Raw genomic sequence first — 26,669 nt, forward strand, 5'->3', positions numbered from 1 at the left:
TTTGTGTTATTTTCGAATATGAGTTCCGTTGTGGAACCAGTGCAGTGCAGACAGCTCGAAATATCAACAAGGTGTTTGGAAGGATCTGGATGATGAACACACAGTACATGGATGGTTTGAGAAGTTCCATTCTGGTGATTTTAATCTTGAAAATGAGCTACATGGGAAACCTGAGACCAAGGTGGATAATGATGAGCTGAATGCTGAAGTAGAAGCAAATTCATCTCAACCTACACGTGAATTAGCAGCAAGGTTTTACATTATTATTACAATAATATTGGACCAGTTGAAAAAAATTGGCAAGATAAAGAAGCTGGATAGATGAGTACCACATAAATTAAATGAGCAGCAGAAGAGAAATCATCTCGAAGCTTGCCTTTCTTTGCTGCCACGACATAAAGGCGAACCATTTCTACACTGTATTATTATGTGTGATGAAAAACGAATTATTTTTGACAATTGCGAGCATTCGACACAGTGGTTGGATAAAGATGAAGTGCCGAAACACAGTTCAAAACCGAATATTCATCAAAAAAAGCTAATGGTGTCTGTTTGGTGGTCCAAAACTGCTATTATCCACTATGGTTTCATAAAATCTGGTCAATCAATTACACCAGATGTTTACTGCAACCAGTTGGACGAAATAATAAAGATACCTGTGATTAAGAGCCGAGATTGGTCAATAGAGACAGGCCAGTCCTCTTGCAAGACAATGCTCCATAACATGTCGTAAAACACAATGCTGTTCAAACTACAGAGTCTGGACTTGGAAACTCTCTGTCATCCACCGTATTCACCAGACCTCACACCAACTGACTACCACTTCTTCCAGGCTTTGGACCACTTCTTGCAAGGAAAAAGATTCAATTCTCAACAAGCTGTGGAAAACACCTTTCATGATTTTATTGCCACTAGCTCTCCAGGCGTCTTCACTGCTGGTGTAAACAAGCTACCATTAAAATAGCAAAACTGTGCCAATAGTTTAGGTGCTTTGATTAATTGTACTGCTCTTGTTTGAGATATAATAAACTACACATTTGATTCAAAATTGGACATTTCATATTTAATGACCTAATATAATTTTCTCTTCTGCATTGTCATAAATAGTGGATATCAGTAGAAAGTACAAAAAACAACTTTTGTTGGAGTTGATAGAACATAGCTTTTCTATTTTTGAGGCTAAGTATCTGGTTCATGAGTAATTCAAAACCCATATTCTGGTCTAATTAGTACCATTTTCTAAGGAGATGAATCTCCCAACTAAGTAAAGTCACATTGTTTTTCTAAGGTATCAATAACAGAAAAATTTTTCCAGAAATATTTTATTGAATTCTTTTTATGTAAAAAATACTATATATTGCTAGATCATGTTGGCTTCTCTGAAAACCCATATTTTTGCTAGCCAACTTCATTTGGTGCCAACAAACAAAAGCCTATGTGACAAAGAAATCTAAATGTGGCATTTTTCTTAAAGCAAAAATATTGGAATCCATTCTTTTGCAATGCAATTACTATAAATACCACACAACTTACTATAGCAAATGCTTACTTGGCATTTTCTGTTGGCTAACTCAATGTAATATATCCAAAATATAACTCTTATGTCTTTACTCTCCATCCATGCCTTCCCTAAATCAGGAAATAGGAATAATACCTAACTGCTCAGTGTAGAAGTTTACATGTCAGTCTTTTCCCCCTATTTTATCCAGATTTATTTTTTGTATTTTATTGAAATATAATTGACAAATAAAAATTGCATATACTTAAGGTATACAATGTGACAATTTGACATACATACACATTATGAAATGATCACCACAATCAAGTTAATTAATTAACACATCCATCACCTCCTGTAGTTACCTTGTTTTAGATGTTATTATGTATGCTTACACTTTGCATCTACTCTAGCTCCAAGACCTACCCATATTATCTACATAATATATCTCAAATGAACTCACTTTTTTTCTGTGTGCATAGTCATTTCTCTCCCTATGCCGTATCATCTCTAATCTGGATTATTTCAGTAGCTTCTTATCTGTTCCATTCTTGACTCAGTTCAATGCATTTTCCCCATAGAAGCAAGAATGATCTCTTTGAAATGTAAATCTGATTATGGTGTACCTCTCATGCATGAAAACTTTCAGTGACCTCTGACAACACTTAATAAATAAAAATAAGCCCTTAATATAATCTTCAAGGCACTGCATGGCCTGACTGGTCTGCATGCCTCCCCAGACTAAGTTGAGGCCCACCTGTACTCTCTGTTCCAGCTATACTCTTTTTTCTTTCACTTTCGTGTACTCTCTAATTCTTTGCTGCTTTGAGGCTTTTACCCTAGTATGCTCTGCCCTTCATTTTTTGTTTTTTTCTTTTTACAATTCACATAAATCCTTTAGTGCTTTGTACATATGACAGAAAATTGTAGGCCTCATTTTTAAGGTTAGATAGTTTTCATGCCGTAAATATTATTCAGTTGGAAATTCAGTTACTCCTTTTCTTGTCTAAGCTACCTTAAAATGTTCATTTCATAAAAAATATTCTTCAGTAAATATAACTTATATTTTCTTTTATCGGGGGGATATTTGCTTTTACGTAATTACTGATTTTGTTCTAAAGAAATGTGTTAGAGGAAATCAGGGAGTTTTCTAATTCTAGTTTTTAAATATGATTTATGATTATCATTAATCATATACATTATTATATATTATATATGACATTTTATACGGTTGTCCCTTGGTATCACTGTGGGATTGGTTCCAGGACCCCCAAGGATATGGAAATCTGTGGATACTCAAGTCCCTTATATAAAATAATGTTGTATTTGCAAATAAACTATGTGTATCTTCCAGTATACTTTAAATCATATCAAGATTACTCATAATACCTAATGCAATGTAAATATTATGTAAATAGTTGTTATACTATACTGTTTAGAGAACAATGACAAGAAAAATTCTGTACATGTTCAGTAGTGATACAACCATCCAATTTTTTTTTAATATTTTTGATATGTGGGTAGTTGAATCTATGGATGTGGAGCCCACAGAAAGGGCCAGCTATATTTCTGTATTTAAGACCTAATGGAACACACAAATATCTTTAAAAATGTGTCCACCTTCTTCTTATCCTTTTATTGTGAAACTTCATGATTGATTGATAACTTGAGGCTAATTTTTTAAAGGGAAATTGGGCCTTCTAAGACATCTATGATTAAAAAAAAAAAGACACCTATGGTTGGTTAAACCTAGTAATTGGGCATAGGAAATAGATAATGGGAATCATTATGTAGAGATGGAAGAGGCTTTCATTCTCCCTTCAAAATGTATTGGTTGCCTTACATGAGCCAGTTCATTCTAGTAGGTGTCAAGAAATACAGGCAAAAAAAAAAAAGTGCCCATTATTTTATCTATCTCAATCCAATAACCTAATAAGAGTTAAGTTTCAAAGACCAGAATGTGTTTTATGAAAACATGATTATATTGTCAATGTGTAGTTTATATATAGATAAGTAACTATATTGCCTTATGAGATATATCGGTTATGAAATGAGTTGGGCACACTGTTCAGAAAGAATTTTAGTTAGTTGGAATTTTTATCTGTCCTGTAAATGCACAGATGGTGAAATGTGAAGGCAGTCAGAAATGGGTGCTAGAATATGAGTTTACATGATTTTAGATAACACTGAACATGAACTTACCTAATCATAAAATTTTTTTCAGATATAGCTCCCTACTATGTATCTTCAAATAAGTTTAAAATGCTAAGAAATCAAGATTTACTCAAAAGAAAATGGTTCAGGTTCTAGCTGTCATATGTTACATTGAAGGCACATTATATGTAGTATTAGATGTGCTATCATAGACTTATTTAACAAAAATTTTATTGGTTTTAAAATCTGTAACTTAGTCATGCCAAATGTATAATAAAAGTGACAAGTACAGATTTGGAATAGTGCTGAAGGCATTTGTAGGCATCTTTTCCAAGTGCATTAAATCTACCCCAAAATCTTGGGAAAGGTTTTATTTATTTATTTTTTTTTACTGTACTGTTTTCAGATACATGGTAAAGACGCATAACCAGGAGCTATATCTGAAAATACTATAACTAAATTCCAATCCAAAACTAAAACGATTAATGTAATCCCACTTTATTACTTTAGTCTGTTAGACAATAAGTACTCTCCAGTAACCAAAGGAAAATAAAACATTTTATTTTTTTCCCTATACAATGAAGTTCCTTCTTTCAGCCGATAACATAGAGAACATAGAAAATTTATTCTAGGGTAAGTAGGCAGATTCCTCCACAAAATAATTCAGCCCACAAATACCTTTCCAGCAGGTCTATGTCTGTCTCTATTCCTACTGGATAAAATTACTTTCCATCACTTGGCTAGATGCATTAGAAATTGTTGAAAAAAAACTTCTATGGACCTAACAGTTACTGAGATGAAATGAGGTAATCAATTTTCCTGCTTGCATTTGAAGATCAGTCAGTAGCTTTATAGTACACCTCATATAAATGTGTACATTGTTTTTATGATGTAAGATTGCTTGTTAATGCTACATTAGTTGTCACTTTTAAATTTTATAGGAATAAGAAGAAATTGGATACAAAAACAAAAATATCTATATTGGAAGCCCTCAAACAGAAATTTAATTTCTGATAACAACGCTTAATAATGGGATAAACAGCCAATGTAATCAATATCTTTAAACTTTAATCTTCTTCTGATGAAAACTAGATAATACTAGTTTCACATGATTGTTGTAAGCATGGAAATAAAACACAAGTGCAATGGTAGGCATGGAACAGGTTTTCAGTAAATGCTAATTTTTTTTATGTTACATGGTGGTAAGAACTGTTTTCTTTAGGTAGATAAATCCAGAGAATATGATGCAAACATTACAGTGAAAATCTACCTGGGTTTTCAAAGGCGACAAAATTTGTGCTGCTGGAATAAGATGTGACTTTCTTAGGGAGCTCCCTTTCTCATTTTCTTCCTAATCCCTCACCTCTTCCTGTGTGAGTTCTAAACACCTAAATTTTCAGAATATAAAAAGAAGACAAACAATTATCTTGAATTAATTTCTCAAACCAATCAACAAAATTCTAAAAAGTAATTCCAGAGAGTTGATAGAATATGTAGTTGTCTCTGCCATGAAGTAGAGTGGTGGTTTAAATTAGAGAAATTCACACAGATTCACATATAAACACCCACACATACCCCAGATTTGTCTACTTTAACATACACAGATATATCCATTCTATCTTTCTTCTTTCTCTCTCCTTCTCTCCACCTTCCCCTACTCCCATCCCATCTACTCTTCTAGAATGGCAGCACTGAATATAGATTACCAAGTCTGAGATATGACCAGCTAGCGTGAACAAAAATGGCAGACGTTCTCCTGCTGTTCTTCTGTATGTTCCAAACTCCTGATACGTCCCAGTTATTTGTACTATAAGAGTATTATGTGTTTGCCAACTATAAGCAAGCAATGCATTTTAATATTTCCAATATAATATTTTCTTATCTTTCTCCCATTCTTTCTGACGTTTAATTCTCTCTTCCTATTAGATGAATTTAATCTTATTCCTTTTATCGCAATTCATCTCTCAACTTGAAGATAAAATTCTAGGATAATATAACTGTGAAAAAAAGTTCATATCTATATTTAGAAATTAACCCCTTTAAGGAATACAAGACAGTTAAAGTGCATCTTAAAGTTTTGGGATATTTTACTTTTGTATCACCATTAAATATTAATATATACACTATGACATCTGCCCATGAAATTCTTGCATATACTTGAGAAATTTCTTTCCATCTTAATTGGAATGGGGGTATATTTTGTATTTTTATATGCAAATTAGAGTAGACACACACATTTGAAACTTTATAGAGACTAGTTTTTTCTTTGAAAAACTTTGTGCTCTTATGCAAATAGAAAAATAATTTTTTCGTGAACAAGAGAGAACTCATTTTATTTGAAGTTTAAATATATAGACATGCTATTCTACACAAACACAAACCTATGTCTTTTTAATAGTTTTAGAAAAGTTGATTGGTTTAAGGTTTTTCAAAAGACTCATTTAGTTAAACAGTTTTGTTGATCCCCTTAGCATTCACTTATGATGGTTTTTATGTTGTCCTAGTGAAATCAATTCTTATCCATTTAGGGAATGTATTTCAGAATACTTTAAGTAGACACCCCTTTTCTATCTTGGAACAAATATATATCATAAATATAAAAATAAATTTAAAAAACAGACATTAATGTTGCACTCATTTTATTTTATTTTTTTTCTATATAACCGTTAAATAGCTATTCTCCACGAAATTGCTCGAAGCAAATATTGAATACTTTTAAATGGTAAACCTCTTCTAGTTGCTAGCATTATATGATAATAAAGTAATACTCAATATATAAATAGCACATCATAGTTTTATTTTAAATATACTGACTTTTTAGCAATAATATCACGAGTAATGTTAATAAATTTTAAAATATAAAAATGGAATGGAAAGCTGGTAGGATTATATGAAGTGTTAAGGCATAAATCTGAATGTGACGGATTTATTTCCTCAGAGTAGAAAAATTGACATTATTTTAAAATAAACTTATTTAAAAAGTAAAGCCAATTTAAAGGATTTCTGATAAAATACAATGATATCTCCATTCCTCAAAACCCTAGATGGTCATCTTCTCTTTTGGAGAGTGGATAATTACCAATATAACCAAGAGAGCAAATATTTCTGAATTGCATCTTGCAGCTTTCAGAGAAATTTTTGCCTGTTTATTTTTCCTCTTCAATTTTCTACCTTGTATGGCTTTTCATTTAAACCCTGAATTTTAAAAACTGTACTTTTTCTGTATAAATTTTCCCAAATGGGGATATGATTACTTGAGATCAAAAGTGTGAAATTCGTATTAGTGGACATAATTTTTTAAGAACAAAAAGGAAGAAGAAAAAGGAAACTCCTAGAACAGTATAATAGAATGAAGAGCTGATAAAAACTGTGGAGAGTGTGTGTCCGTGTGTGTGTGTGTGTGTGTGTGTGTGTGTGTTGACAGACCAGCGGGGCTGGGGTCGGGGGGTAATAAAGATCTGTAAATTTCAGTCCCACATATAACATTGAATTTAGTTGTTTACATAGATATAACTACACATATATGTACCCAAAGCTCAAGTTATACAAAGACACACACATTCACTGACTAAAATGTTTTGGTGTTATTGTGTTTGTACAATAATTTTTCTTCTGAGACTTTTTAAATTTTTAAGTTCTTCATGAGATAAGTGATAATGTTCATGTTTGATGGACAAGAATATACAGATAAACAATAAAAACATGATTATATAGACATTATTTTATCCTGCTTTTTTCCTATAAAGATATCATGAGCATCTTTCCATGTAAGACATTAACTCCAACATGCAAATCTATAGGAATAGCATAATTTATTTATGAAAATGTATGAATATAGCATAATTTATTTAACTGGTTTTCTAATTTAGGTCATTACATTTTTTCCTAATTTGCAAATGCTATAAATATCATTGCTCATATATCTTTGTGTAGTTGAACATACTCAGGACATAATTGTTTGTTCTGCATTTATACACAATAAGTCTTTCGGAAATTATGGTATCTAAGGTTTTCATCACTCGTATCTCAAGACTCCTAACCTGAGTGACCTGTATACTCCAAAATTCAATTTATGTTGGTAATTCTGTTCTTCTAAAATTAAGTTATAAGGGTGAGTACTGGATTGGTACCCGAGCCTCATGTTCTAATTATGATTCCAGTGCAGCCTGGGAAATGCTAATTTATGGTAGAGAGTATTTAGATATACAAGTGATTGATTTATTTAGCTCCTCCATAAATCTTCCTAGGAATAGTTTTCTTAGACATTCTCATGATAATAGGTCTAATGAAAACTTCTGGTACTATTCTGAAAAGCTTCTCCAGGCTGTCTCTTCATACACCCTGAGTATAGATTTGGGTCCTATGCATTTTAACATTCACTGTAATAACATCCCCTGTAATAACATTCCATAAATAAGATTCTCTTTTCCATTCTCTTCCCTTCCCCCCTTTCTCTTCCTCCTATCTCTGTAATTACCTGCTCATTACATACATATTTCTGTTAATTTATCTCATTCTCTGCATGTTGATAATGAAGAATAGAAAAACTCAGCTAGCAATATTCTTAGGACATGCAGTTCTTCCTCAAAAGTGGACAACTAAAAGCTGGCAAAACAGAATCCTTAGGACCAGAGGCTGTTTTAGCATTCTCTTTGTGTTGAATGTGCATTGGACATATTTCAGCGTTACTGGCACCTGTCTGGCTAAATCTGATGGAACAACAACAAACACAATAAAGTCTTGTTACTAAGCTATCTTTGAGCCATACTAAATTGTGATTGATTCTGTTGTGTTTAATGGTGTGGTGGCATTTTGCCTTAGGCCTTTTTTATTGAACAGTGGAAGGAACAGAAGAAGGAAACACTTGATCACTTTGTAAATGCTGCACATTGCAGGCAGGGTTTAATGACTGAACGTAGCCACTTCCAGTGTATTGAAATGTCTCAGCCTTGCCTCAAAGCATTGTACCTCTATTCAGATGGCAAAGAATAGAGTTCCTGTAAGATTGTGGAGTGCAGCTCATTTTGGGAATAAACAGTTGCTTTGACCTTGTATAGGCAAATAGACCCTGTCAAGCCTGGAATTGCAAGGCCAGGAAATCATCTGTTTAGTCAGTGCTGGTTCTAGTCATTAGTTTGTGTTTATGGCTGGGAATTGGTAATATAGCCCTGTGTGTTGGAGGTAAGGTCTGAATACTAAGAGAGCCCTATTTACCAACAGCTTTATATTTTAATTTAATGTTAATTCAAATTGAAATGAGCCTTTTAACCCTTAATTAGGACCATGTTTCTTCTAAAAGTCAACCACATTAGTCAACTGGAGACAAAATTCACTTTGCAATTGAAAGGCTGTCTTCTTTCTTTCAACAGTAGCCACCATGGTTTACTAAGTGCATTTGTTTTCCTTTCACGATGGTAACTTTACCCATTCTGTGTATCAGCATAGCTCAAAGTCATCAATTACAACTGGGAGGAAAAATGTGTTACGTGCTTTGGGAATGAGGCCAAGATTCTATCCTTAAGCTCTTCCATAATTATTATTCATTGTGTAGGCAGTGATCATAAGACTGCCTGTTTCATACATTTTTTTCCTTTATTATTTTTAAGAGCTGGCAGTTTGTTATTTTACCCCCCTGTGGGCCCACAGTATTCAATTCCTGTTTTATTGTTTCCCCTTTGTAAGTATAGAAACAGCAGGTTCCCAAAATATTTCTAATTCATCCGCTACAAATTGGTATTATTTTGACTTCCTTCTATTATCTTACTCATATTTTTAGTATTTCTCAATAGAAAATTAACATTTGGCAAGGGATTCATCCTATTTGTTCCACTGTGGCCCATTCTGGTTTTTCTTTTTTTTTTTCCAGTAAGTGCTGAGGTTTGCTCAATAAATGAACAAACACATCCTCACTAACTCAGCACTGAAAATGGAAAATCTAAAGGCTAGATGAGCAAGAAAAAAGACAACTAAATCCCCACTGCAGATTGATAGAAGGGAAATGTACTCTCTTTTAAATCACATTTTCAATATTTTCAATATTGTGCTTATTTTTTTAAATCATTGAAAGATAAAACAATCATATTACCTTATATTTTTAAAATTATAAATAATATTAACATTTTGATTGAGATTATCAAATTTGAATTTTTATTTCCATACATTCCCAGAAGATTACCAAACTTCTAAACATTCTACTCTACCTAAAATGTGCCAAAAACGAAGCCTACCAGAAAACGTAGTTTTATTATGTTACTGGTTAAGATGAAAGTATAATAGGGAATTATTTGTTTGACAGTCAATTTACCTTTCAGATCATCCAACCATAAAATCAATGTACTCTTTGAATACATACTGCTGTGACAGAGGGAAGCACTGCAAAATCTGTCATTTCTTTTTCAAATATATTTCTTTTAAGCTAGGAAAGAATTTAATTTCTTCAACTTGTTGCAGTATGTGCTTTTATCATTTCAAGGGTACTTTTAATCCTTAAAGCAGGGATAAATGTGAAGATTCTTTGTTCTTTCTTTTTATTTAGAAAGTATTAGGAATTCTATTAATACAAATTTTGGGATACAAAGTATTAACATTTAAAGTGTCTTGGCCTGAAGAGTCTTTAGAGACGATTTAGTCAACACCTGTCATTTTATAAATGAGGAAACTGAAGTCCTGAGAGACAATCATTTGCAAGTTAATCATTCACTTAAAAAATGCATCTCATCAACTTCTCATTGCTGGCCAGTGTGCTAGATTCAGGGTGTATAAAATGAATAGGAAATAATTCCTGTCTCTGTATTGCTCAGGGTCTAACCTGGGAATACATAATTACCAAAAATGGAAACTCAGAGTTATTTATAAAAGAGGAAGTCACTATCCCAACTACCTCATTAACGTTTTAAGACACCTGATCAGTGAATTTGAAAAAAATCTATTTAGTAGAAAATACTAGATCAAGACCTGCATCTCTCGCTTCCTAGTCCAGTGCTTCTCCTGTAACATGCTGAAAATACCTTGAAGTATCGAGATGAAAATAAGGAAAATCAGGGAATTTCTTGATGAAGATAACATAAATGCCATATAGAAAACTGTCTTGCAACTCAAATTCTCTAGTGAGTAGATCCATTTCTAAAATAACTATGACGTATGAAATTGGTCTCCTCTTTAAAAACTAGGATTGTGACTTTTATTACTATAATATTGAAAACAATCATTACTGTAGTTTGTTTGGGCTGCTGTAACCACATATAATAAACTAGGTGTCTTGTAAACAACAGGAATTTACTTCTCAAAGTTCTGGAGGCTGAGAAGTCCAAGACCAAGTTGCCACCGGATTCAGTGTCCGGTGAGGACGCATTTCCTGGTTCATAGATGGACCGGCTAGCTGTGTCCTCACATGATAGAAGGGACAAGGCAGCTCCCTGGGGCTCTTTTAAAAGGGAAATAATCCCAATTATTGTAGATTCTTCCCTCATGACCTATTCACCTCCCAAAAGCCACACCACCTCACACCATCATTGGTCATTAGCTTTCAACATATGAATTTTGGGGAAACACAAACATTCAGATCATAGCAAGTGGCTAGGTCATTTTAGGAGACCAATACATGTTTATTGCATAAAAGTGAATAAATTAATCCAAACATTATATTAATAAGTCTGATTATTAGTAAATCCATGATGCTATCTTTCAGGGCTTGAGGAGGTACTACCTTCCACTTTTGAATAGTCATTAACTTAGACTCATAGATCATCTTATTTTGAATTATTGATATGAAATAAAAGATGACAGTTACTGCCATACTTAACTAGTTTAAAAATCTCCTTATAAGGGAAGTAAACATCTCTGGGACCGGAAAGAAAAAGCGGCAATTTGTCTCCACTTAAAAAATTTTAAACTGTTTAATCACTCTTTGGTTTTACTATGCTGTAAATCTATGAATATTTTTAAATAAACAAATAGACCAACATGAAAAGACAAACTGTTGTGTAGAAGAATGGGGCAAGTGCTGTTGATTATATATGCCATATCCACACTGGGGTTAAAATTTATGAATATTTTTTACCAGCATTTTACTGAAAAGAACATTTACTGCTGGGTTACCTGAGGGAAGATGTAAATCAGAACTCTGTCATTTTGGTAGATTTCTTTTTGAAACAGAGTCTCACTCTGTTGCACTGGGTAGAGTGCAGTGGCATCATCGTAGCTCACTGCAACCTCAAACTCCTGGGCTCAAGCGATACTTCTGCATGGCCTACAATACCCGGCTAATTTTTCTATTTTTAGTAGAGACGTGGGTCTCACGCTTGCTCAGGCTGGTCCCAAACTCCTGAGCTCAAGCGATCCTCCCACCTCGGCCTCCCAGAGTGCTAGGATTACAGGCATGAGCCACTGTGCCTGGCCATTGGCAGCAGATTTTTAACACGCGTGTATCCACCTTAGCTAAGTATTGCTTTAATAGCTGGTATATATCATGGAAGACTTTGACTATATAGCTGGGGCTTTTTATTTTAAAACTTGTCACTGGGCAAATCTAAATTAGTATTCATTTGTCAACCCTTCTTGTCTATTCAGCTTTCTTTGGTATTCTCTAATAAGTCTACCAGGACTTCTTTTAAATAATGAAAGGTAAGAAAACACATTAACATATCTACTTTCTACACTTTCATGAATTTTTTCTCTTTTATATGTGGAACCTTCTTCAGCCTATAAAACAATATTTAAATGAAAGAAACATGCAGATTGTTACAAACAGGGCGTTATCTTTCTAACATAAGAAATCTTGACATAGGAGTTTGCTGGGTCAGCAAGTACAGGGTTACACATCCCTCTGATTTTCTTGGCTTTTAACTCCTTATCATATGTAAGCTGATGCAATTTCGGCCATAGTTTCCATAATCAAGGCTGGAATAATATAGAAGGGATGTCCATTTCAATTTGGACCATCTTCCTAGAAAGGGAAGACTTTTATCAGATTCTTGTTTCTATTTTTTAACCATCTTTTTGGCCATAAGTTTGGCTATTCATCTCTAGCTGCACTGAAGTCTGAGTAAGGTAGTACTTGTCTGGGTTGAATTCTGAGCAAAATTAGGATTCTGTTAGCAAGCAGGAAGCAGAGTGTGGATATTGGTTACATAATCAACAGCACTTGCCACAGTTTTCTACATAACAGTTTGTCTTTTCATGTTGGTCTATTTGTATATTTAATTATGCTTCTTACTAGACACCTCTTCCTATCTTTTTATGATCCTTCTCAAATGGCATTTCTTCTGTGGAGTCTCTTCCAACCAATCAGCCAGAACAGAGTGATTGCTCAATGTGGTCTGTATTAAATGCCTGCTGGTTGCTCTTGTTTGCAAGGGCCCTTTCGGTATGAACAGAATTTTTTGCCTTTATGTCTATCAAAAAGCCTGAACAAAACTAGATGCCTAACAAATATCTATTAAACTGCATGTGTATGTGCCTACCTATCTTTTAGTATTGCCATCTCTAAGGTTATTATTTGATCATAATTGGATAAAGTCTAGTGACTAGTTTGAGTCACATTCTTAACTTTTGTGTTTATTAACTATAGCTACCTTCAAGATATTATCAATAATCCTGATAAATTGTACTGTAGCTAAAAAGGGATTACGTAACTGTCTTGTCTCTTTTTTATAGTATCACATAGTGTACCCATTTATAATACTAACAAAAAATGATTGTTTAGTGAATACCTTTATGCCAAATGTTGTAAAAATCATAAAAGCCTCAAACAAAAACACACAGATAAACTTACTAGCAAACAAAATATTAATAACAAAGTACATCAGTGCACTGCAACATAATCTTTTAAAGACTCAGCAATGCTCTTTTGCAAATTTAAAGGCACTTGATAATGAACTAAATTGAAACCAGAAGTTAAGTGCATAGTTTGTTTATATACTGTATATCTTTTCCCCTTGAGGAAATATGACATGAGATATGAGTGGAAGTTCCTAACTAGTGCTTAAGGACAATGTTAAAAAGTTTACAGTCCTAATCCATGTTTGATTAGAACAGTAGAATTTATTTGAATGGATCTCAATGTGACACCAATAGTTGTTCAATAAATGATCAACTATAAAATGATCCTAAAGCAGCTATTCTTACTAGGACCTAGAAAATAGCTAGACTAGATTAATGATTACTATCATTTTATTTTTTTTTTTATTTTTATTTTTTGAGACAGAGTCTCTCTCTGTTGCCCAGGCTAGAGTGAGTGCCGTGGCGTCAGCCTAGCTCACAGCAACCTCAAACTCCTGAGCTCAAGGGATCCTCCTGCCTCAGCCTCCTGAGTAGCTGGGACTACAGGCATGCACCACCATGCCCGGCTAATTTTTTCTATATATATTTTTAGCTGTCCATATAATTTCTTTCTATTTTTAGTAGAGATGGGGTCTCGCTCTTGCTCAGACTGGTCTCGAACTCCTGAGCTCAAACGATCCGCCCACCTCGGCCTCCCAGAGTGCTAGGATTACAGGCGTGAGCCACCTCGCCCGGCCTATGATTACTATCATTTTAAATTGTTGTAGTTTCTCTTTCCAGTGTATTTCTCTTATTTTGTTTCAAGAAACTGTCAGTCAAAAGGTATTCAACTGATGGATATAATATGTTATTTTTCAAAAATGCATTTAGTGATTATAAAATTAAGACTTGTTGACACAGGTTTTACTTGAGTGTGAATAAACCTATATACACAATATGAAGTCCATATGAGAAAATTCTGGAATTCAAATACAATCTATAGGGTCTATTCTGTGCATAAGTGTTTTAAAGTCATTAGCTCTTAATGTAGCATTGAAATTGAATTTTAGAGGTTTAGAAATCATTAACTTTTTCAAAGATGATATGGATGAAACTTAGGATTTGGATCCTGAATTCCTTCTTCAAAGGGATGTCAAGAGACTTCTTGTTCAAATTTTCACTATGATTTCAGCTCCCAATGTTTTAGCAAAATGAATCAGATGAAATAATATAGAATTTTGAATTTTCTATCAGAATATATGAAAATAATATAGTGAGACGTGTCTCTATAAAAGCAGTAAAAAGATTCAAAACACTAAATGGTAAACTAAAATCAATGTTTGATAACCAGCCCTTTGGACTTACAAAAAACATATCATGCAGAGATATAACCAGAAAGAAAAAGATAACATAGATTTATTAAAAGAGCTTTCATCTAGTAACAATTCACAAGTATATCAATTTAAACAGAAACTGTACATCCCTATGTATTTCAGATATCAACAAGAGACTATACTTAAATCTTTATTTAAGGCTTTTGTCATAGAAGTTAAAGAACAACACTGTCAAGCCAGAAAAAAATCATAACTCATGAAAATAATATATCAAGAATCCTAAAATATACAGGAAGTATATTTTTCTTCCTTCATTTGCTTATAATTTGTGGGACAAGGTTGTACATACATAGAGCAATTAGAAAACAAGTCAGTGTGTAATATACTGCTAACTACAGTGCAAATAGTATACACATTGCATCATGTTTAAAAAAGGGAATGACTACATGGTGACATGGTTTTGCTTTATTTTTCACACAAATAGTCCAATGCCAAGTAAAGCTGTGAAAACACAAGCTGGAAATTTCATCATATTCGCATGCCAAAATAATCTAAATCTTGTGTTTTTTTTTTTTTCCCTTAACATTTGGTGCAAATTCAAACATATATATATAAAAAAAAAAATTACACTAGGCCATATTATTTGCTTCTGTAAATTCTAGGACAAAAAATGATTTTTATTCATAATGAATTCATATTCTAGCATACTGAAATCTGTGCTACATATTTTTGAAAAACATTTTCAAACTTATCACAGAACACTAAAAGAGTCATTTTGTTTGTAGCTTGTCGACCAGGTTTCTACAAGGCTTCGGATGGTAATATGAAGTGCGCTAAGTGCCCACCTCACAGTTCTACTCACGAAGAAGGTTCAATGAACTGCAGGTGTGAGAATAATTACTTCCGAGCAGACAAAGACCCTCCATCCATGGCTTGTACCCGTGAGTAGTTTTGCTGCAACCCATGCCTCCATGTTTGGTTTGGTTTGGTTTGGTTTTTCTTCTGGTTACTGTGCTGTTTGTTTTTTTTTTGTTTTGAAAGCATTTGGCCCATTTCCTTCTGTTATCCATGTGCAAATTGAAAGCTTTTTCTGCTTCACTCTTCATGCTTGGCTCACCCCAAGTGCAACATTTATCACACAAAATGAATTATATTTTAAAGTACTTCCTGCAGTACAACCCCAAGAAAGAAAGAACGTTTTCTGTGTCTTGTTTTAGACCTTGCATTACATTTGACAGGACAGACGAGGTTATAGGCAGAGGATTTATGTTTTTACATTTCTATTCCCTCTTGCTCTATGTTGGTCATAGGTCACAGGGAAAAAGGACTAAGATTTATAAAACTAATACTAAAGTTTTCACAAGTATTCACAAGGGTATTAAACATAGTGGTAAATTCTTTTGTTGGACTTTCTGAATGTACCCTCACCCTGGAGTCAAAACTCCCCCATTCATAGCTTGGGGAGGATAGTACTCTTGAATCCATGTGTCTATAATCTCATGGATCCTCTAAGGATGAATTAAAAGTAGATAATAAAGACAGGATGGTTATTTACCTCTTTCAGCTCCATTGTAAATTATCTATTTCCCTTGTAGTAGAAAACAGAAGTGAGGGTCATTAATCTCTGTTGAACTACTTTTCAGGGCCTCCATCTGCACCAAGAAATGTTATCTCTAATATAAACGAGACCTCGGTTATCCTGGACTGGAGTTGGCCCCTGGACACAGGAGGCCGGAAAGATGTTACCTTCAACATCATATGTAAAAAATGTGGGTGGAATGTAAAACACTGTGAGCCCTGCAGCCCAAATGTCCGCTTCCTCCCTCGACAGTTTGGACTCACCAACACCACGGTGACAGTGACAGACCTCCTGGCACACACTAACTACACCTTTGAGATTGATGCCATTAATGGGGTGTCAGAGCTGAGCTCCCCACCAAGACAATTTGCTGCAGTCAGCATCACAACTAATCAGGCCGGTGAGTACATGCTGGAGGTGCCTTACTCCTACCAGTAATGGTTTGGGCAGAGAGAGTGGAAAAGAGGGTGGAAGAAAAAAAAATATTTTAAAGAGTCAGTGGATTTTGTTTTCTGTCACATTTAGACAGGATACTTGAAATAATTAAATTTAATTCAAATGAGAATAAACCATATTTGTTAGGTGATTTTTAAACAAGTTTAGACCCATTACTTCCCAATTTGGAACCCTTAAATATTTGGGTCTCTGAGACAGTAGTTACAGGGCTCTTTGGAACAGTTTTATATTTCAAAGAACTTAACAGGCATTGAAGCTTAGCTTTGAAAAAGTTGAGTAGGATACTTAAAACTATAAATATGTTTACCTTAGATAAAATTAGATTTTTGATGTAATTATTCAGTTATTTTATGCTCCTTAGAAGCTCTGCGTATTATGACTCTGATAGTTACAATCTCTGCTTAGTGAATAATAAGAAAATAAACCAATAGCATTTGATATATATAGATTGTGTTAAAAATTCAAAATATGAAATTTGGGGAGAAGCATAGTATTACAAAAGGAAGTCTTGGTAGAAAAAAATTGGAATTATTCATCTAAAAAATTTCCTGAGGTGAATTGTTAGGTGATTTCACCAGCCATATTTTCCGCTGACAATATTTCCTTAATTAAAAGAAAAATCTGCATTGGGAGGCAACAAGCAAAGGCCCTTCAACATGAAATGGAAAAATTAAACAAGCACACAAATATCTCATCTTTCTTTATCTTACATCCACAACTTTTCTTTTCTTTTTTTTTTTTAATGTCAGTAAAGCATGTTCTTTCAATCACCCTTTAAATCCTCTGTGTGAATTACTTACAGATTTTACTTATGGGGTTTTAATTGTGCGTCTCACAAACATAAAGATGGATTATAATTTACACACAAATGATGCTCGTTTGAGATATGCCAATCACTTTTCAATATTGATAACTGTGTTGAACGTGTAATAAAACAGCATTCTTTTGTAATCAACATAGCATGTACAAAGTTAAGCTGATAGATATTTGTTGTGCTTAGTTGTTACTACAAGACATCATAGTTAGGAATACATTCCAAGCAGTTCAATTCAGAGATATTATTGTATTATTTATATACAAGCAAACATTGGAGCCAAAAAGGGAAGAAAGAAAGAGGCAGGATGCCACTCTGAGAATGCCTTAACTAGAAATAGAGATTCTCCAGTGCTCTCCCAGGTGGGCTTACCTCTGAGCTGAAAGTCAGGATTGAGTGTAAACTCGGCTTCTGATCTGCATTTGGCTTAAATTATGGAAATCCGTCTGGTCCCTAGTGGGAATTACCCTTTGCTCTGAGGGTATCAGAATGTACACTGGATGCTATAGGCCAAAGGAAAGCAGGGACGACAAAATTCTACCATCAGCTGAAAGAAGTCTTCTAACAGCCAAATAACTAGCCAAAAACACTCTCCACATTGTTTCTCTCACTTGGCTTGCTCAGGAAGTTTAGTTCAACTTCCAGGACACACAGTAAGTGTCATCCGGGACAGCCAGTATGCACCAGTATGACTCTGCTGGTTGTTAATATTTTCAACTGTTTCTCTACTGGTTAAAAGTAGTTCTAACTATTTCTGCAGGTCAGTATAGAAATGTATCTATACTGATTAATTTCTCAAATACATTGAGTAGTAGCTCCTTAAGCTTAGTATCTCCGGTATACCTCCATCCCTCCATAATCCAGCATCCAAAGGGATAAATCCTGGCATGAGAGGGGTCTCCAGAGCATCCCTCCCTCTTGAGAGGTCCCTGTCCCTACTATCCCTGTTGATAGATATTTTGAATATAACCCTTGGCACAGTCCATCTGTGTTCAAATATGTGTCTTTCTGATTCAAAATTCCTTTTTGTTCCCATTTTGCTTCTGGTCACATGTATTGAAGAAAATCTTATACTTCTGAATTTCTCATGGTAATAAATAAACTTGTGGGAAAGACATGAATTTTAAATGATATGCACTGAATCATTACTTTAATCTTACTTACTGAATCTGTAATTTCTCCCACTCGAAGCTAGATCCCAGACCAACCAGCATATGCTTTTGCTCTGCTTCAGTTAATGAAGTAATGAAACTTTGTAGCTAATGATATTTAAAAATTTGTAACAGGTTTATTTAACTGTCTTCTGTGAAAAAAGAAATGAATACTGTAATGCTATTGCTATATATCTCACAATTATGGTTTCTCATAGTCAGTGAACACAGGAATTTTAAGAAATTATAATGATGTGGCAAATGGCTTTCCCAAGTCATATATTTCAAGCTGATTTACGATGTTGTTTAAAATAGGAGCATCAATCTGTGTTATAATTATCTCTTAAGTCAAACAGAAACGTATAAAAACAAGCAAGAGCTCTTTATTTCCTATCTTATCATTCCCCTCTGGCTTTCTGAGAATGCATTTATCAGGAAACTAATAGTTTCAAATATATACAGTGAATGAATCTAGGTAAAGTGGCAATGGAGAGCAGGCCAAGGCATTAAAAAATAAATGAGGTTGATGCTTTGGCCCTCCCAGTTACAAATCACAGCTTAGGATAGAGATTCAGCAGAATGACATGAGTTACTCTCCCTAGTCCCACTCCCATTTTTTAAGAAAAATCACAAATTTGTTTCCAATATGCACCACCAGGCATTTTGTATATTTATTTCAATGGATCCGCATCATTTTGTATGCCTGGGGAGACAGAGGTCTTTGTTTCATCTCCAAATCCCCAGGGTAAGATATATAAGCACGATTACAAGCAATGCTATTTCTACAGGGAGTGTTTCTTTGTTTTGCTTTATTTTTGTTCTTGTGAAGGTTAATGGACTGGTAGCCTTGAAAAATGAGCTCCCTAACACTGGAAGGATACGGCTGTGACAGATATGATGCTGTGGTGTTTAAATTTCTCCTAGTCTCTCTGTCTTTGACATGGATATAAAGGGGAAATGTGAATGTGTCCTTTTTAATTTACTTGGTGAGATTGAATTTGTTGATTCTTCTCTTGATTACATTGTAAAAGTCTTGCGATGACCACATGATAAGGCACCTTCTAAATTGCAGAGGATTATGTTGTGAATTTGGGTATTAGTTCTTAGCTCTCAATACTTTCACAAAGTATGTCAGTGAGATAAAAAGCATGGTCTCCATCTAAAGATTGTATCTGTGAGTCCATCAGTCAAACATGTAGAGAAAGAACTGCAGATTACAAAACAAAAATCTTCGAAGTTATAACTTGGTTTAAATTGCTACTTTTTGTTTTCTTCCTTAGAATGAGTAGATTTATCTTTTAGTTCTGGATTGAAACACTCATTCCACTAGTGGAATATCTGTCTCTGTTTATTCTCAACTGCCATTATAGCAACTGCTTTTTTCACTATCCTGTGGCATATGATGATCTCAGACTAGAATAAAGGGCACTAACAGAGAATTTATGGGGTCTTGGAGTTTTGAGGTCCACCTCTGCCCCCATTTCACTGCTGAATCAACTGAGATCCAAGGAGCTTTTTCAACATTTCATCAAGAGATCAAACTTCTGAGTGGATTGACTGTTTTCCCTCCTTTTTCAGTTTACTCTATTGGAATTTCTGCATGCATGTGTGCAATTTCCATCATAAAATTTGATTTATCCACATGTATGAAAATGTTACCGAATAGTACAATAGTACACATTATGCCCATATACCTTCACCCAGATTTCTCCAAAATTAACATTTTAGAGCACAGACTGTATCATTCTATCCCTCCTCTCTCTCTCTCTGTAGATATTATTTATTTCTGAACCACTTGCAGTTATCATGCCCCTTTACTCTTAAACACTTCAGTGAGAATTTCCTGAAAACAATAACACTCTTGCATAACCTCAATACATTTGTAAAAATCAGGGCATTAACGTTGTTCTGTAGTATGATCTCATCTGCAGATATTAGTCAACCTTTATCAATTGTTCCACTAATATCCATGTGGCCAAACAAATTGATATTCTGCTTACCCTAACTTTCTATTTATAATAAAATTCCTATCCATTTTAATGAATAAATAAATTATTTTCTGCAAACTCAAGACAGATACAAAAATATGAGGGAAAAGTGGACCAACATTCATTGATAAGACTTTCTAGGTACTTGATACTACTCTAGGAATTTCACAGCTACTATTCCATTCAAAAGTAATCAGCAAATGATGCTATAATTTAAAACAGAGAACAAACTTACTTTTATTTATATTTTCTATAGAAGTTCCATTAATTTATACAAAGAAGGATAGCATCTCAGAAACTATTTGATGTAATGAAAATATTTCTGTCCTCAGCTTTAGATAGAATGGCCTCTATCATCTATTTAATTCGATAATCAGAAACAATCCTTTCTTTTCATCTTAGACAAGCTCTTTATTTTCTTCTGGTTAAAAATTGTCATCCATCATATGAAGGTATAGAAATCCAATCAATTTGTAATTTTCTTTTTTAATTTACTTTTTGTTATTCTGGGACTGTAATCCATAACTTTGTTACTAGTATAATTTTAATCATTCAATACAATGTACTCACTTGTACTCACTTCCTATAAAAGTGCCTATGTACTCACTTCCTATAAAAGACTTTTAGAACCTTTCTAACCCATGGTTTCGTGGCCTGCTATTTCACAGAACAAAATAACAGCATCCATTAGGAGAAAAAGAAGTAGATATGTTTAATAAATCTTAAACAATATATACTTTTTAAATGGACCCTAAAATATCAGAGCCCTTTGGCTATATAGCATCCACTTTAGTTATTTTTCATTTGATGCAGCACATATTTCTAAATTTTTTATTTTTAATTCTGAAATATATTTCCTCTAGCCACCTTGTTGTTCTCTTAGGACTTAGAAATAGCATATGGCTTCTTCCTTCTCACCGAATGCCGCTGCCATGGTGTTCAGGCTCTTCGTGGAGGTTGGCCAAATGGCCTACATCTCCTTTGGGCCTCATGCCAGAAAGCTGGTGGCGATTGTAGATGTTATTGATCAGAACAGGGCTTTGGTTGATGGACCTTGCACTCAGGTAAGAAGACAAGCCATGCCTTTCAAATGCATGCAGCTCACTGACTTCATCCTCAAGTTCCCACACAGTGCCCGCCAGAAGTATGTCCGACAAGCCTGGCAGAAGGCAGACATAAATACAAAATGGGCAGCCACAAGATGGGCCAAGAAGATTGAAGGCAGAGAAAGGAAAGCTAAGATGACGGACTTTGATCATTTTAAAGTAATGAAGGCAAAGAAAATGAGGAACAGAATAATCAAGAATGAAGTTAAGAAGCTTCAAAAGGCAGCTCTCCTAAAAGCTTCTCCCCAAAAAGCACCTGCTAAGGGTGCTGCTGCTAAAGTTCCAGCAAAGAAGATGACCACTGCAGGCAAGAAGGCGCCAGCCCAGAAGATTCCTGCCCAGAAAGCCACAGGCCAGAAGGCAGCACCTCCTCCAAAAGCTCAGAAGGGTCTAAAAGCTCCAGCCCAGAAAGCACCTGCTCCAAAGGCATCTGGCAAGAAAGCATAAAGAGGCTATTATAAAAGTAATAAAGGTTCTTTTTGACAAAAAAAAAAGAAAAGAAAGAAATAGCATATGAAAGGGTAACACCTCATGTCAAAGGCAACCAGTCATGCTTTAGCATTTCTGAAGAAGCAAATGTTTCAAAATAAAGGTAGAAAAGAGGCTTAATTGGGTCTGCTATTAAATTATGGCCACATATTGGTGTGATCCCTATAGAAATGCATGTTACCATGTAATTATACTCCCTGGAAGTAAATTAGATGCCAGAAGAATCTACATGAATTTTTTCAGAACATGAAGGAAGGTGGTTTTAGCATCAGTGTAGTGAATCAGAAAGTTAAAATATAATAAAAATCACCTACCAAAATAGTGAAGATCATATGACTTCGATAATGCACTATGATGCATTTTCCTTCTGCTTATTTCATTGTATGATTAATGAACCCCAAGAATCGAAGTCTCAACCTTTTATTTCTCTCAAAAAATAAGTAAGGTCTGAATCCAGCCCAGAGATTACAAGTGAATATGTACATTATAATTTTCATGGTGTATTTTACTTGTGTGGTAATTTAGCCTCTTCCTTTCCATTTTGAAGTCAAGGCAGATACCTGTGCATCTGGGAATATCACTCTGCTATGATGTGTCATAGTGTGTCCGAAGGCTTCCGCATCATTTAACACATTAATGATGCCTTTCAGCCATCACACCGTGGTACGAAGGCATATTATGTATCTGCAGAATGAGCAATAAGCTGAACAAAAGCAAAACCATATATTGTCCTGACAGTTATTCAAAACCTTTACATGAGCTTAAAGATACAACAATACAAAACATGAGCGAACGAAGACAGTTGGGAGCTTCCTAGATCTAAACTGAATTCTTGTCCAGTCTTTGTTTCTGATCCTTCATACAATTCATTAATGGAGCAGACATGTGCCTAGAAGGGTATGATTAAGCTTTTCATTCTGGCTTCTCCTAAAGGATGCTCACAAGACAAAGAACATCAATTACCAGCTAGAGGAGGAAATATGCAGTTAACCAAAGCATGTAGAAATTAAGAAAGAAATAGCCTTTGAGGCTAACTTGTCCTATCTTAAACCTCATTCTTCTAAGAGCAAAAGATAATTCACAGAAATCTTTCTTTCCCCTTTTTCCCCAAGGATAACATTTTTACTATTGAAACACAGAAAAATAATACTTTATATTTTAAATATTTTCTACCCTTGTAGGATAACTTAAATACAGCCCTTAGGAAATGATTGCATTATGTGTAAATAAGTGAGAAGTTTAATAAATTCAAATACTTACAAAGGAAAGATGCTCTGTCCTCAAAAGCAAGTATCTTGCCAGCACTGGCCATATCTTTTCATAATAAACTCTTAGTTATATTTCAGTAATTCCACAAGTATTATCTCAGTGTTAATAATCATTCTGACTTTATCAATATAGTACCATTGTCCAAATTAAACAACAAAAAAAGCATCCCTTCCTCAACAAAATGTCAGAAAACAATTGCAGTAAGTATCCAAATTACCAGGACTATGAAGGGTGTCACCCCTACATGCACATCAAGCCCTGAAATTCACATCAAGCAAAAGAATGCCAAGGCCAAAAAGATGGGAAGTTCACATGTTCCACCCTTTTTATCATTATTAATTACTGACGTAACTCCTCTGATATGATTAGCATGAATGTCCTTTACATAATCATCTTGCTTCATTCTTACAGTAATTTTTTATGGCTATAAGTGAATATATGTCTTGTTCATGACTGCACAACTCCAAAGCTCCTGCTGTTTACAGTTATGATCTTCTATTTCCTATGGCTCACAAAGAAGAGACTGTGCACAATATATATGTAAGACTAAAAAAAGAAATATATAAAGATAGTTATTATAGTAAAATCTTGACTGCCTGGCACACAGAGGATGTGTTTTTTTTTTTCTTTAAAATCAAAATGTTATGTAATTTGAGCAATGCTGATAAGAACTCAAGCCTGAATTGCTTTATTGGGATATTGCTTATCTAAATCTTTGTTGGCAAAACCAAACAACAAAACCCCCACACTTCTAAAGTAGCTTTAAAAGATTTCATTTACTATTAATCAATGTTAATTTAAAAGCATTTATCTTGACAATTTATTCATCTTATATAACCTCTTACTGCTTTCCTTATCATTTCAATAGGGAAAAATTAATTATATTAAACCAACAGAAAATAAATCTATTTCTGATCACAATTTTCTTTAAGAACTAGCTTAAGGGAAAGACAGTGTGACTAACTAGGAAGAGTTCTGGAAGGTGTGTGGAAAGAGGTAAATACTCGTCCATGTTCCCACTCTTATTGGGCCTCAGAATAGGTCACTTATCATATCTATGTTTTATCTTTTTATGACATTAAACACTTAGATTAGGTCATCTCTAAGTTTCTTTCTAGTTTATTCTAGGGAACTAAGTCCAAATTGTATAATATACTTATAGAAAAATATTAATAATCTACTGCTTATTTATAATTGAAACAAATACCATTGGAGGGGGGAAGTATTTGAGAGCAAAGTGGAATAGGGCAGTAGCAAAAGTCTAATTGTAAATTCAGGAGCTGACACTTAATAATGAGGTGACTACTTTTTGCATTTTAAAATTTGGTTTGTTTATGCATCCATTTCTAATTTTGTTTAAAAGTTAATTTAAGGCAGCTATTGGACTAAACTTACTGGCATCTTTGCATCCTTTGAGAATGGGATACAATAATAATTTCTACCCATGGATTGTTGTGAAGATTAAGTAAAATGACAGAGAACATTTGTGAATGAGAAAGCGCTTAATAAGTTTTATGCCCTGTCTCTGGTATAATCAAGCTTATCTTGTTGTGTCTGGGTGAAAATAGATACTCCTTTTTCAGTTAAAAAGATGAATAAATATTAAATGTGTAAAGTCAAACTCTAAAACGCATTACTTTGGCATGATTAGCTTAGGCTCCGAATCTTTTCAAAATTGTAAGTCATATGTGTGACGTGATAATCATCAATAGGCCATTCTTCCTTTGTTCATTACACACACATATAAGTTGACTTTGTGCCAGCACTGAGGTGCCCTTGAGAGAGTCTCATGGAAACCACTGTTAAAAAGTTGGGTATATTAGTCTATGCCTCTGAGACTTGGGCTAAGACAAGACCCAAAGGGAAACATAAAATAAAGAAACTGGTAAGACTAATGAAGGGACAATCAAACAAAGATACCTACAAAGATTAAAGAAAAGAAATGGAAATAAATGTAGGAAGAAACCAAATAACAACAACAAAAAAAAAACAGTTCTAATAATCATTCTGGATGAAGAATTCAAATAATAAACTTTTGTCAAGGACCATGTTGTGACTGGAGACAAAGATTTTGCAATTACTTAGGAAATCCTTACATTTTACTTTTAATCACAAGAATATTAGTTGGCTTTTTTTAAAGTTTATTTTAGTAAGTTTACTATAGTTTCAACAAGGGAGAATTTTAAATCCCCCCCCAAATAATTATGCATACCACAGATATTTTAAAGAAACATGTTGCCTCTCATATACATTGTTTGATTCATCATATTATTTAAATATATTTTGTGGGCAAAGTTTGTCTATCTTTGTCCATCTGTAGAGGCTAATTATGTGTATATCCTCTAAAAATCAGTACATGTTGCCATTATTTATGCCAAGGAACAACATTCTCTATTTCTATTTCATTGAGTAAAGCTTATTTTATTTTATTTTTATTAAAATGATTTCAAAAGGTTTTTCGTAGTTGACATATGATATATATATTGTCTACTGTTCCTTTAACTCCCAGTAAAAAAGCTAGGTTTAGAATATAGCATACTTCTTTCTTGATTTGAATTGATACAGTAGAAGAATTTGGTTTAATTCGACATTTTTATTTCTGAAAAGTTTAAAAAATGGATTTCATCAATCTTAAGATATGCTTTCATTCTAAGCTGTTTTGGTAAATTCTTATTATTGTGATAATAAGGTACCTGTGATAGATTTCCTTATTAAAATCCTAATATGAAACAGCTAGACAAAAAGGTTTTAGAACTTACTATTTATGTGTACATGTATGTATATATTTTTACGTTCATGTGTATCAATTAAGAATATAAAGTTCCAGAAGAATTAAGTTGAAAAGTATTTGAAATCTAACAGATCTAAGAGAAGAACGTCATTCTTTTTTACTGAAATATTTGAACTTGAATAGTTTTGCTGTTAACTATCCCATCTATTAAATAAGGATTATGTCTATATTAGGATGTTGCGAATATAGGAATAAATGAATACATAAGTACCATTTATGGTGCTCTTTCTTAAGTGCTCAGCACTGGGTAATTCTTATTTTTTAATGAACATTTGAAACAT

General features: G+C 33.9%; 1 protein-coding gene and 1 pseudogene across 2 annotated transcripts in view; both read left to right on the forward strand.

Annotated features, from left to right (window-relative positions):
* EPHA3 (EPH receptor A3) overlaps nt 1–26,669 on the forward strand; it is a 326,476-nt gene that overhangs the window by 197,573 nt on the left and 102,234 nt on the right. For both annotated transcript variants that reach the window (XM_069472465.1, XM_069472466.1), the window contains exons 4-5: nt 15,531–15,686; nt 16,389–16,724. In XM_069472465.1, coding sequence (XP_069328566.1) covers nt 15,531–15,686; nt 16,389–16,724 — 492 coding nt within the window. The remainder of the gene's footprint in view (nt 1–15,530; nt 15,687–16,388; nt 16,725–26,669) is intronic.
* On the forward strand, nt 21,666–22,318 carry LOC138386187 (large ribosomal subunit protein eL14 pseudogene; annotated as a pseudogene).

Source organism: Eulemur rufifrons, chromosome 7 (genome assembly GCF_041146395.1).
Source record: "Eulemur rufifrons isolate Redbay chromosome 7, OSU_ERuf_1, whole genome shotgun sequence".
NCBI classification, from domain to species: Eukaryota; Metazoa; Chordata; class Mammalia; order Primates; family Lemuridae; genus Eulemur; species Eulemur rufifrons.